At 38.9% G+C, this 14141-nt stretch overlaps 1 protein-coding gene across 3 annotated transcripts in view; it reads left to right on the top strand.

Moving 5' to 3' along the window:
- Exoc6b (exocyst complex component 6B) overlaps positions 1 to 14141 on the top strand; it is a 424430-nt gene that overhangs the window by 277946 nt on the left and 132343 nt on the right. For 2 of the 3 annotated variants that reach the window (XM_021164559.1, XM_029478862.1), the window contains one exon: positions 964 to 1105. In XM_021164559.1, coding sequence (XP_021020218.1) covers positions 964 to 1105 — 142 coding nt within the window. Of the gene's footprint in view, positions 1 to 963; positions 1106 to 4210; positions 4295 to 14141 lie in introns of those variants that run through there. The other variant, XM_029478861.1, reaches the window with a different exon arrangement.

The following is a 14141-nucleotide window of genomic DNA, read 5'->3' as shown; positions in this document are numbered from 1 at the left end:
TCTATCACTCAGCCATACCCCAGCCCCTCAGAACAGAGTTTATAGTGTACAAAAGAGTAAACTAATACTAATAATGGCCACTTTTGATGCAAAGTAGGACNGTAACTAGTGATGTCATCCAGGAGCATAAACTGTGTTTTTAATATTAGTGAATATATAAGTGCTTTGAATGCTTTTATAAAGGTAGCTAAATATTAATTTAAAATCTATTTTTAAATTACTTTAGAATATATTTATAAATCTCAATGTTTTGTGATAAAACAAAATCCACATTTATAATGACATTTCAGAGGTCTTTTTTTGCTTTGAGTTTACTGACACGTCATAGAGCAATAAGTACTGGTTTGTATCTAGAGACTATTGCTAAAATTTATAAAGATCTTTTTGGAAAAGATTTTTTTCATATTTATTTCCTCTTAATATTCTTTCTCAGTTTACTTAACATTTTGGAATATTACATCTCTACTGTTAATTTTAAAATAATATGCCTCTTAGCTCCATAGTTGAGCTTTGTGAATATAGCTTACTGTTTTAATTACCATGACTGGTAGGATTAAACCAGTATTTAATGTAATTGCTGTTAACCTATGTATTCTTCCAAAGCTATAAGATGTGAAAGTATCATGATAGAGAACCTTAAAGAAATCCTATTTGACAAATAGAATAAGTTATTTAAACTCATATCTAGGGATGTCCACAAGGTACAGTGCTTGCTTAGTGTACACCTCATGTTAACCCCAGTACCACATAACTTAGGCATGGCAGTGCCCACCTACAACATCCACATTTTGGAGGTTGAGACAGTAAGATCAAGGCTACTCGTCGCTATATAGCAAGTCTGAAGCCATCCTGGGATAGTGTGATTCTGTTGTAAATACATAAAATAAACAAATTAATAAATAGATTTTAGGTAGCATTTGGTTTTAACCCATCAACTTTATGGTTTACATGTTTGTATTTCAGGGAAAGGTGGCTCAGACAGCATGTATGTCAGCTTGCAAGCATTTAGCCACATCCTTGATGCAACTTTTGCTAGAAGCGGAAGTACGGCAGCTCACTTTGGGAGCATTACAGCAGTTCAACCTGGATGTCAGAGAATGTGAACGTAAGTCTGTGAACCATCTTTGCTTACTTGGTTTATAAACTTGCATTGTCTTTGATGTGAAAGAAACACTGAACACTTTTAAGCCTGTTGAATCAGTGTTCCTCATAGAATCAGAAAATATCTGGATGGGAAATTTATCTTGCAGGACATTTTATTTTTATTTTTATATTGATGTTTTAAAATAGGTTTTAATTGATATATAATTATATCTCCTTTCCCCTTCCTTTTCTTCCTCCAGCCCCTCCCATTTACCTTCCATTCAACCCCTTCCATGACACCTGCAACTTACAAGTTGATAGCCTCTTTTTAAATTATTGTATATATATATATATATATACGAATGTGTGTGTGTGTAAATACAATCTGCTGTGTGTATATTTTTGTTGGTGGTATTTATATGGTTTCAGAGCTTCCCACACTGTACTGGCCAACCAATGAGGGAGCTCACCCCTAGAAGAGACTAATTCTTCTCCCAACAATCACTGTGGCCTGTAGTTCACTATATAGAAGTGTGATTCCATGAGTTGTTCCCCATTCCTTCTTAATGTGGCCATTTGATATTACCATTGTTTTTGTCTTGTTTAGCTATCTGTAGGAGAAAATTTCACAGCAGACCCCTTGGTATTCTGCCTCTGGCTATCCTTCTGCTCCTTCTCCTCCATGTTCCCTGAGGCAGAGATGTNTAAACAGTATTATAGGTGTATCCCTTTTGGCTGTGCTGCCATGATCTGTTGATCATTATATGCAGTTANGGTTGTCTGCAATGGTCTCCATTTGCTGTATAGAGAGGCTTCTTGAAGAGAATTGGTAGATACCGTTATCTGAAGTCTAAGGATAAGATTTAGAGTGTAGTATGCTGGTCTAACACAGAAGCAGCAAGGGTTTCTTTTCTAATGTCATTGACTTACTGACCAGGTTATTTATCTTCTTTGACATATAGAACATTTTAATAATTGCTATTCAAATAGTTCCTATATCTACATGTTTTTCGGCATTATTCCTTGGTTAATTTTTCCCTCTGGTTCCGAGCTACATTTTTTAATGCTTTGCATCTTTATCATTATTTACTGAATTCCTGAGATTTTAAATTTCACCTTGTTTGGTGTTTTAATTTAAAAGATTAAAATGACATGTAAGTCACATGGAACTGGTCGTATACGGTCAAGGGGTGCTCATTCATACAGTCTGTAGCAGCCTTTTATCTCAGCCCCCTAAGCACAATTCCAAAGCAAATCCCTTTGAAGGGCTGAGTCCAACCTGCTAGAGAGTGGAAGGCTTCCTCTTCCACTTGTTGGAAACAGTAGGTACAACTGGACCTAAACAAATTATTGTGTCTATTTGTGCTCACTCTTTTCTCCACTTGGGAAATTCCTTTCAATAAACATGTACTTTTGTGCTTTTTATGGTTTTAATCTGAAATGTCTACCACAAACTCGTTTTATTCTTCCTCAGATGGTGATGCTATCCTTTGATGCTTGAACTTGATGCTTGTAGATCACTAGGGGCAGGCTTTAAAGATTTTAGGGTGACTGTTGATTTCAGTATTTCCTGCATTCTGGTCTCCTATGAGCTGAGGAGTCTCTTCACATGCTTCTGTTGTTGTGAATGCTACCATGCTTTTCCCAATAGGCNGGATGGAAATTGAAACCTCAGATAAATTATATCTCCCTTAAATTGGTTGAGTCAGATGTTTTGGTCACAACAGTACATCACCAAGTATCCAGTGAGACATTTGCGATTTTCAGCATCTACTCTGTTTTGTTTTGTTTTTCTGTCTAGTGACTTGAATTTCCACCACTGTTTTGTTTTGTTTTGTTTTGTTTAAATGAAGTTTAAAATCCTTGACTATTGATTATATTTCCTCAAGTGGTGATTTGGAACTCAGTGTCTTGCCTATGCTAGGCAAGTGCTGTAGTACTAAGCTAGCCCCATCTCTCAAGCCTTTAATTACTTTATGTGCTTTAGATTCCCTAAACATTTTCTGTAATAAAGATATATGTATCATTTGTATAATGAAAAAAAATTACCTCTGAAAACCTTGGAGAGATATTTATATGAGTCTGCTACTATATACACCATAGATTAATGGGCAGAAGAGCACTCATTCCAGTGTTATTAAAAAGAAGCTAGACAAAACAGACATCTAGAGAATGGAGTGAGAAACTAGAAAAGAGACAGTTCCTGAAGAACTGTCATCCTCAGAGAAAGATCTATAGGAACTCACTAAGGACGGACAGATTCCAGGTCATTCTGGGAAGCAATAAAAGAAAGGGCACCTACATAAGTGTGGTTCGCTTGCTAAGTTGAAAACACACAAACTAGTCCAGGAGGCATGGCCATGGGTCTTGAGAACTCAGAGATGGTTTAGTGGATAAAGTATTTACCATGCAAGCATGAGGACCCAATTTGAACCCTTGCAACCAAAGTAAAAGCCAGGCACAGCACCATGGATCTGTAATTCCAGATCTCCTACAGCAAAATTGAAATCAGAAACAGGAGAATCCTCAGGATCTGGGAACCAGTTACGTTGGCATATGCAGTGGTCAGGGACCCCATCTCAAAAAAGAATTAGAAAGTGAGAACTGACACCTGAAGTTGTCCTTTGACCTCCACATACACACCATGGTACACATGTGACTACACTTACACATGAATATGTGTGTGTGTGTGTGTGTGTGTGTGTGTGTGTGTGTGTCATACAATTTCTTAAAAGTAAAACCATCACTTTACTTTCTTACATTTCAGAAACAGGTATAATTCTGAAGATTTCATGCAAGTATGCTAATACTCAGTAGTGAAAAACTTTTCCTAGAAGGTACCTAGTAGATGTTTTTCTAATTGGCCAAAATTCATTTACATAATTCATGTCTTAACCAGTTATTTTCTAGAAGGATAGAAGCATACCCANTGGCTAGATTAATCATAATTGATTACTGAAGCCAAGAACAAAGCCATCCTCTTGAGTTGAAGAAAGAGGGAGGGTTCTTTGTGTTAGGAGGAAAAGAGGGAAGAGGCTTAAGTTAGACTCCTGTCAGTTTCACAGGGAGGGAAGGCATGATGAGTGATAGGCAGTGATTGATGGACTCTGTCATTGTGTTTCCATAGAGCTACGAGGCACAGCAGATGGAGGGAAAAACAGTGGAGCATAAGACTGGGAAGAAGAGAAATCTTCTGGCAAGAATAGTGCAGAGTGAAAAAATGTCACATTTAGAACCTTATCCTCAAGTAGTTTGTATTTAGATGAGTTAAAGACATTTTGTGGTGTCTTCAGGTGAGTCCACTCCTCAGTGTAGGGGCAATTCTCCATTAAGAGTAAGAATGCAGAGCTCATCCTCTTAAGAGGTGGGAGCACACTGGTGTGTTAACTATGTCCAAGAAGTTTCCAGTTCTCAAGAGCCAGTATTTTGGCAGGAAGGCCATGTCATATTGTAGTAGCTTCAGAGTTAATTAAAGTGCAGGATCTGACTGTCCTGCTAATAAAACTAGCATCAACATTCAACTTGACTACTTGTGAGAGTTTGAATGGCAATCATCACCATAGGCTGATGGTTGAATATTTGGTCCCCATTTGGTGGAACTGTTTGGGAATGATTAGGAGGTATGGCATTGTTGGAGGAAGTGTGTGTCTTGGGGTGAGTTTAGACATTTCAAAACCCTATGCCATTCCCATTTAGCCCTCCCTACTTGGTGATTGAGGCTCAAGATATAAACAGTCAGCCACTGGCCCAGCACCACACCTGCCTGCCTGCCATGTTTTTAGCCATCATGGACTCTAGTCAACCTTTGGAAACTGAAAGTCCCAAGTAAGTTCTTTCTTCTATAAGCTACGTTGGTTAAATTCTCTTATCACACCAATAGGAAAGTAACCAAGACACTATTGAAGGGCCTGACAGTTTTACTGAAACTTAGTATCAGCACTTACCTGGAGACTAACCATTGCATGGCCTGACACCTTACTAATAAACCCAGCATCTGTCATGAAAATCTCTTCTATATATTGAAGAGCCCCTGAGCTTCACAGACTGAGGATTTAACATTTCATTTCTGACTGGCAGTAATTTATCTGTCAAGAAAACTTTCCATGGACATTTATTTCAGTTAAAAAGAAATTCTATTCTGTGCCTTTCCCTATACCACCCCCTTCATTTTTTACTTTGGATGCTCAATGGTCTATAAAAAAATCTTAAAGAATTGATACATAAAATTCAAATAGTTAGACAGAGGCGTATAAAAGCAGCCCAGTGACAAGTTAATTAGCACTTACATCTTCCTACCCACTGGTTTATGTGAGAGATAGTTTCTGCTTTTTGTCTGTGAGTCCTTGGAGGAAGTGTCTAAGTTCTGAAAGAAAATGTGGACATGATGGAATGTGACTGTGCACCGAAGGACTCTTAAGGCCTGTGCTGCCATTTTCATAGATCCAGAGCACAGAGAGGAGTTGGTCATGCTAGTATGAGCTGAGATACTCTGCTAGGATAGTGTTATCTTAGTAAGCTTGACAAAATAGATACCTTTTTTCTCTTTCTTTTAGATTGCACACTGGAAAATTGGTTAGTGTTTTACAATTTATTTATAAAATGAGAATAATGCCTAATATTGTAAGGATGAAGCTAGGGTTAAATAAACTAATACATGAAGGGGCTTTTTTCACTGGATGGTAAATGCTGTGTTACCTCAATTATCATCTTCATATCAGGAGTAGCAGTAAGCCTAGATCCTGTCATTTGGAAAGTCTTCTGCAGATGGTGTGAATGTTATCTAGAGTTTGAGACTCATATAAATGTGAAGTTGCTGTTTAGTTTAATATAAAAGTTAACTTATGCTTCTTGGTAATTGTCTTCAAAACTTCTTGGGTTGTTCTGGAAGTTATGATCCATAACTGATGACTGTCTACTTCCCAGCTTGATGGTTTTGTAAGAAATCACCCAGTAGCTTCACTGTTTCCTAAAGTAGTAACCACTGCCTAGGTTGTTAACCTCTGAAAGGTGTGATACTGAANTGATTCATACTGGCAGGCCATCCAACCAAGTACCTGTAATGTAGAGTTATTAAGAATGTATGACTGTACTTTTTTTTAAAATTTAAGATATATTTATATATAATATTTAATATAATTAAAATAATATTATTTTATTTCTGTATTTTAAAATTTTAATAGTGACCTCTGGGTTTTTCTAATGTATACAGATTTCATCTTGCATTTCTGTATTAGTTACTTTCCATTTTGTGCTCATCAAATACCTGATAAGAAGCAACTAAATGGAGGAAAGGCTTATTTTGACTTACAGTTTGACGTGATATAGTCCATAGTAGGGGAAGGTGTGGCAGCACGAGTTTGAGGCTTCTGGCCACATTGCATCAGAAGTAGGAAGCAGAGGGGTAGATGGATGTCGGGCCAGGCTATCAGATCTCAAGCCTCCTCCCATTCCCAGAAACTCTGGTTCCAGCAAGGCTCCATGGCTTTCCTTATCAGTGCTCCAACACGAGAGCCACAATAGTCTGCAGCACTGTGATCTGAGATGTGGTGTTAGAAGTTAATCCAGTAACCTGACCTGATTCAACAAAATGTATGTGGAGCTCCAGCTCTGCAAGTACTGTGCTGGACACTGGCTGAGAGCAGATGTTGTAGACTTCAGAGANGATGGTTAATTGATTAGATTTGTGTTTCTAGGAGGAACTTTGATGTTCCAAGATGTTGAAAGTAGTCCAAAGACTATTTTAACTCCTAGTGGAGGGGATATGGGTCTGAAACAATAGCTTATTTAACCTCCCTAAGCAGTATCCTGGAAATACAAAATTCCTGTATGTTGTCATACAAAGTCAAGTGGATAGATGTAAAACTATTGAAGTGATTTGGTTTTTCTCTTTTACAATGATCATTTCCTTATCTATATGTCTATATATTTTATTTTCCATTTTTCTGTTGTGTATTCAATTTCCTAAATTAATGATTTAAAACATCAAAAACACCAAATAATGAAACCAAATGTATGTTACATAACTATCATTTTACTGTAACCCACTATTTCCCATAAGCTTTTCCATATGATTATCTATCAAGAAGTTAACAAAATCAATACATTACTGTGAATTATCTTAGTGTGCTTGTTTGTTTTGCTTTGTTATCTTGATTTTCGATGCCTGGCTAAGCTTGGCTTTGGCTTACTACTGAAAAAACACAAGGTCCCATAGTCTTCCACATCATCACTCTTACACTAATAATCCTTAATCTGCAATCCAGGGTGTCAATGTGGAGACTCTTCCTAATCTCAAAGGCAACATTAACACAAAGTTAAGATCTCAGTGAACCTCTTGTGATATAAGAACAACAGAAAACTACTTGTCATTTCTGCACTCTACTGGAAAGATGAAATTTCTTTCTAACTTCCTAAACAATTCATTTGGCTGCAGTATCAGTCACCAGGAGCTCCTACAAAGTTTTAACTATTTTCATCTCTTCATATATATCCACTAAATTAATGTGTTCAAGTCTTTGTCTCAAGTGAAATAGTCACTGTGTGCTAGTTAGGCAGACTTTAATGAGCCTGCTTATTTCTGGTCATTCTACTGGATGTTAGGGATCATGGATCCTTTGTAGAGAGATCCTTCTGAACTGCAGGCACTTAGCCCAACTATGTGCTGATTGCTGTAACTGTGCCCATTTTAAGTTTTCTCCACTACATGTATATAGCTGCCCTTGGCTTGTTTCTCTTCAGTCACTCTTCCCAAGAGTGTCTGAGCTTGACTTATGACCTAACTTGTATATTCCTAATGTGAGGAAGTGGAGAGAGAGAACCTCGGAGAACCTAGCAGAAGCAGAGAAAGCATGGATGTTGTCCATGTTGCCTCCTTCATCTACAGCCTCCGATGCTTGTGTTATGTGAAGAGAGTTCCTTAAATCACAGCTGTGCCAGATATAGGGCCAAATCTGCCTCAGCCAACCAAGCAAACAAGGAAAGTGACTATTAGCTTGTACCATAAATCAAGCCTGTACAGTTGGATGTTCTACAGTAATTAAGTTGTCAATCAAAATGATGTTAAGTCATGCAGAATGCATAAGCACCCAGTTTCCCCTGTTTTCTGCTCTGGTTCCCAAGACAACACATATTTCCTTCAAGATATATTCTTTCTTACTTTGCTTATTATCCCAAAGCACTTCAGTTTGGATCCTGGTCACAGGACAAAATGTCTACGAGACAGTAAAGAAGAATAGTGCTTCTCTTCTCTGGCAAGGACAACACAAGGCAAAAAACCTTGTTGGGGAGGCCAAAAGTTCAAGAAGCCGTGATAGCTCAGTCCCTGTGCATTGGTCAAGAGAACATGGCAAGTTTGTAAAGGCAGCTCAAGCTGGGTTCTTCACTTCATGCTCTTGGGCTTTAGCTACTCTGCTAGTTAGCTGCAGGCCATCACGGGGCTCCTTAGATTTTGCTGTCATAATTCTCTTCAGTTTCTTCATGTAGACATTTCTTTTTGGTTTTTCGAGACAGAGTTTCTCTGTATAGCCTGGCTGTCCTGGAACTCACTCTNTAGACCAGGCTGGCCTCGAACTCAAAACTCCTTCTGCCTCTGCCTCCTAAGTGCTGGGATTAAAGGCTTGCGCCACCACTGCCCAGCTAGTGTAGACATTTCTAGAAAGAGCCAAGATTGACTGTTTTGATTATAAGCTGTCCTGTAATATTAAAAACAACCACATGACTCACATTCCTCTGCAGCTCTGTCTGCGATCACTACTAGCCAACTTCAGATACTCTACTTTCTCTTTTGCAAACTCATTCCCCAATCACAATGTCTTTGATGTATTATTAGATATACTTATTAATATGTGTTATTAGTCACTGTGCTGTGATGCCAAAAGACCTGAACAGTGTATAAAGCACAATAATGTGTTTAAGATTCCTGAGCATTGAAGGTCAAGATCAAGATGCCAAAGGGTTTGACTCTGCTTCCAGCATGGCCAGGATGAGCCTCCCCAGTGTTCTCTGGTCCATTCATGGGGTCATTGAGCCCATGCCTAAGGACTAAACCCTCAGCTTCATGCTTTTGCTCAATGGCTTAGTCTCAGCAAATATGCAGGCACACAGTAGGGAGCTGCACAGCAAGGAGCCCACTTGAATTTGGGGCAGTTCCAGATTAGAGGAGTGTATGCTTTACCATATAAATGTCATAGAGGTCAGGAAAATAGCAGGCTGTACATTATGTAAGCCAAGGATCCTGTTTGTCCTCTCTATCCTGGCTCTTACATACCTAGTATAGTGTCTGATACTTAGTACTTGAAGGATAAATGATTGTTGAATTTGCTAAAACTGATATAGGTAACAACTACAGTTTCTAGCTCACTTCTTCCTGCTGCAAGATTGGGGGTGAACAGAGATAAGTAGTCCCTGTTCACCCCCAACATTATGTGATGTGAAGAGTGGGACAAAGAGGACATGACTTGAATACCAAGTTCTATAAGTTGGTGGGTGGTTCTTTTAGTGCCCATGCCCTGACATTCTCCCTTGTGGGTTAAAAGGCCACCCTTTCTCTTAACAGGCAGTTCTCAATATGCCAGCTACACTGTGCTTAAGAATTAGAATTCAGCCAGACAGAACAGATTGTCTTTGATTCTTAGGTGTGCAGTTCAGTAGGTGGGTCATACTCATTCCTCTAGACCCAAAGTGATCCTTTGTGAGAGTGACTGAGTGATTCCCATTCTAGAAGGTAGCCTTCACATTGTTCCTGCCTTCATCCTCACTGAGAGTCCTGGCCTAAAACCCATTCGCTTCAGTTTTGCTACCAACTAGCTATGTGGTCTTGGGTATCCATCGCTTATGTTTGGACTTTGGGCTCTACTTTTATAGGATGGGAAATTCACATTAGATTATTTCCAAGATAGATTTATTATGAGGGGAAACTATGTGGATTTTTTTTTAATTTCTGCAAAGAATTGTCAGGATTAGAGAAGATGAGGGGGTGTGAAGCATTTTGTAGATCATGTATATAAATATTTCTAATTACTAAATATTTAGTATGTTGACAAAAATTTTGGTATAGATACACGTGATGCCCTGCCCTGTAGGAGAATAGACTTAGAAAGCAAGCTTCCAGTGATCCTGGAGCAGTTTTAAGTTCAGTGGCCAGTGGCACAAGGTCAGAATTTTTTGTTTGTTTTTTCCTTTCCTCATGACCTTACATGTAATTTTTTAAGAAGGGAAAATTTGCTTTATATTGTTTGTCTTTGGATAATGATGGGTCAGAGCAGTCAAATCATCAACATGGCTGTACTTTATACCCTGGTGGAGGTGTCTGTATTGTGGGTGAGATCAGAATTGCCACAAAGACATGTTGGTTAAGCAGTCCTGAATCTCAGATGACACTACAGAGCTGATTTTCTTAGGACACTTAGGGTTCGGTACATGCATGGAGAGAAACAGATTTAAGAATAAGAAGTTTGCTTTCTGTGAAATTAAGTAAATCTTGGAAATGCTCCTCTAGCTGACAGCATCACTTTGTGCGATGAGCAGTTGCTTCTCCACACAGTCTGCTTTAACCCTTCCTCCAGAAGATGCTTTGGAAATCACAGCTGAAGTGTTTTTCCTTCTTCACCTACTAAAATAGAGTAAGGTTTGCAGAGAGCCAAGTGGCTAAAATTTACACCCAGTTCAGATTTAACCCCCATTTACCAGGTTAATAATAATTAAGAGAGGCCCCTTTTATTAAAGAAAGAGCTTGGAGATGCAAAATCTGTTCAGTAGCCTGCTGGGACATCCAGTGTGTTTCAGTACCATTAATTCCAACCCCGTTAGCTGCTATCCTCAGCATCACCATGCAAATTATAATTCAGAAATGCACATTCTCTTTCTGCCCTCTTCCATCAGAGAAATATGAAGGTCAGAAGATTGACGATGATCTTCAAGTTTGTACGCAGAGAGATAAACTTGTTTTTCTAATTTGCTATGTGCTGCACATGTGAAGATCTAAGGGTAATTAGTTGTTATTGCTTTAACATGATGAAGACAATAACTTCTCCATAAGAAAAGCTCCATGGTTAATAAATTTTGTCTCTGGTTGATTGACTGGTTAATGGAATCAGAAAAGTATTTTATGTCTGTGCTTTACAATACTGCTTCACTCCCTACTAGGAAGGTTTATAGCTGGTCTTTGTTTTGTTTTTTTTATCATTTGTTCCCCCCCCCCAGTTTATTCTGTATTATTTCTAATTCTCATTTTAATTAGTACATGTGCAGAAACGTAAAAAGTGGAGCAAACCGTGAGGCTGGTGATGGTGTTTATATACAACCTGTATCAGTTCAGATTCTCTGTCACTCCCTGTGTTGTGGTTTTACATTGGCTGTTTTATGTCAAAATCAGAACTTTTAACGTAAGTGCAGTGGAAATGCAACACAATAGAGTGAAATGGTTCTAACACTGACATCAGTTTTCTTAGCTGTGTAATTTTTAATCAGCTGCTGCAAGCACTTCTTTGGAAACCTGGGCTGTTTGGGTCCCACCTGCCTCATGAGGTCCTGCTGGAAGCCTTTGTTTGCCTTTATGGCTTGCTCTTGCAGTACTTTTATGGTTTATCTTTCTTAGCCATGTGAGCCCAAATAGAAGGCCTCCTTGCCATTAAAATGGCTATGTCATTTCTCTTTGACTNTGGGTGATGGACCCCGTGCCCTCTGGCAAGGCCCGGCTCAGACATGGGTCACTGAGTAGTGCCCACTCAGCACTTATTTTGGTTTTGGGATGAAGTTCCTTGAATTCCAGGAGATAAGGCCGTCTTTGTTTCTCTGAGTCCACTGCCAGACACCCAGCCACTTGATCGTAGATGCTGGCAACCTGAGCAGTGGGGGCAGGCGGCCTGTTCTCCCTCAGCATGGCCTGAGGTGCCATCCTGTCAAGAAAATGGAGATGGATTGTCCTGCTCTAACCTCATCATATGTCACTGTCAAGCATGCTGCTGCCTTCCAAAGATGGGCCAGCATAGACAAAGTACCTTTTCTGGTGGCAGATGTTACCTTGGATTGCTTGTGGGATATTAGTGATGAAGGAGTACAAAGGGCCCGTGCATGAAAGGTCTTAATTCCCCAGTAAGTTTTTTATGTATGGGNTCTCCACGGACCTGCACGTTTGGCTGGCTGTTGGGCCTCTGGGTCATCATCTCATCTCTGAAGGTAGTGGCTGGTTCCTCTGTGAAATCGTTTAGATATTTTCTTCTTGTTTTCATGAAAGGCTTCATGAGGCAGACAGATAGTAGCAGTGCAGAGTCACTTAGGCCACTGAGAGGTGCCAGGCAGCCATCTTCCTGCTTTATGGTCTGAAGAAGGATGGGCAGAATTTTAAAAGTTTGTCATGTGATTATGTGGCAGTTTATGCTACATTGGTCTTGATGTTACTTCTTTTATTCTCTGCATCTCTTAGCTAAGCACTCTCAGTTTTCAGTCCTCAGTTTTTCTCAAATTTGAGACTGTTTATACTTTGAACATGTCAGATACTAGAAAGTTTACATCATGCCATTTCAAAAAAGAGATAGCAGGCACATTACGTTTGTGGCCACTTTCCTATCATGTGGTCCTGCATTGGCTAAAGCACATTGGCTTATATTTTGGAGATTATAATGATGATCGATTTCTCAATACTTGTCACTGTTTTTTAAATAAATTAAAAGTAATTACTTAAAAATTTTACAAATGTAGCTGGAAAGCAGCCAAGAGTTTTCACTAAAATGCCATTGAACAATAGCGCATCTGAGCCATCTTAGCCAGGATGCTTGCCTGNTCCAGAGAGAACCAGGGACTCCTGTGCAGACTTCCTTTTTGCTGAAACTGTCTTTGCTTGGTGCTTGTAGCCTTCCACCAAGCCATGTGTAACTTCTTCCTCAGTCCAGAATTGTCTTGTGTGGAGCAGACCACTCCCCCAAGAATGTCTGGTGTGTCCCTGTTCTTATTGTCTCCCTGTGATTATGTGGCNGTTTATGCTGTGTGTGTTTTCTTTGGCTTCACACGATGTTGTTAGGGCTAATATCAACCATTACTTATTTTAATTGGGCTGTTTTATAATGGGAGAGCATATTAAATACCAGATCTTTTTTTTGAAAAATTACTTTAATTATAGAAACTGTGTGTGTGTGTGTGTGTGTGTGTGTGTGTGTGTGTGTGTGTGTGTGTGTGTGTTTGGTTGTTTTATTTTGTTTCATTTGTTGTTTTTTACTTTGTCTTTGGAACTAGGAAACTAACTGAATACCTAGGTTTACCAAGCAAATGCTCTAGTAACGTTACAATCTGTGGCTTTTCAGGGGACCAATACTTACTATGTTTTGCAGCAATGTATCCATGTGTAAGATAGTGGATGTAGAATTTGTAAGAGATTTTTAAAAGGAAATATTGTCCTGCCTTTCCATTGTTCTAGGTCTCAGCATTTAATGATCTCCTTTCAGGTCTGCTGTGTCATTGCATCATCAGGTTAGTGTGCCACTGATGGTTCCCCTCTGGTGTCCCTTAAACAGTTTCTCTCTGTGTGTCTCTCTGTGTCTCTCTGTCTGTCTGCCTCTATCTATCTATCTANCTATCTATCTATCTATCTATCTATCACCTATCTCTATCTCCCTGTGTGTAGTAAACAACCTTAGGATTTTCTTTTTTATATTCTTAGATTAGAAGTTATACAATATTAAGAAAATATCATCACTAAGTTTTTTACTTAGAAAAGTGAAATTTCCAGACATAAATCATTGTGTAGAACTTTTAGAGTACTGCCCATAATGTTTCATAGTTGTGTGTAACCTGGATTTTGCTACTATTTTCTACTGCTCTCCTGGTCAGAAGAAGTAGGAATAGTAGGATCGATGGTTAGATCAGTATATCATTTGCCTGTGTTGTTTCTTTGGTTTTTGTTTTGTTTTGTTTTGTTTTTCTTATTTTTATTTTTGTCTCCAAGAGGATGGTTCCACCCCCACCCCCCCATCCCCCTTCAGGCCAACCCAGTGCCTGGGGCCTCAAGTCTATCTCTCCCTGTTTTGTTTTGTTTTGTTTTGTTTTGTTTTGTTTTGTTTTGTTTT

Source organism: Mus caroli, chromosome 6, assembly GCF_900094665.2.
Source record: "Mus caroli chromosome 6, CAROLI_EIJ_v1.1, whole genome shotgun sequence".
Classification (NCBI taxonomy): Eukaryota; Metazoa; Chordata; class Mammalia; order Rodentia; family Muridae; genus Mus; species Mus caroli.
The sequence above is the reverse complement of the archived record's forward strand: the minus strand, read 5'-3'. Positions and strand labels throughout refer to the sequence as shown.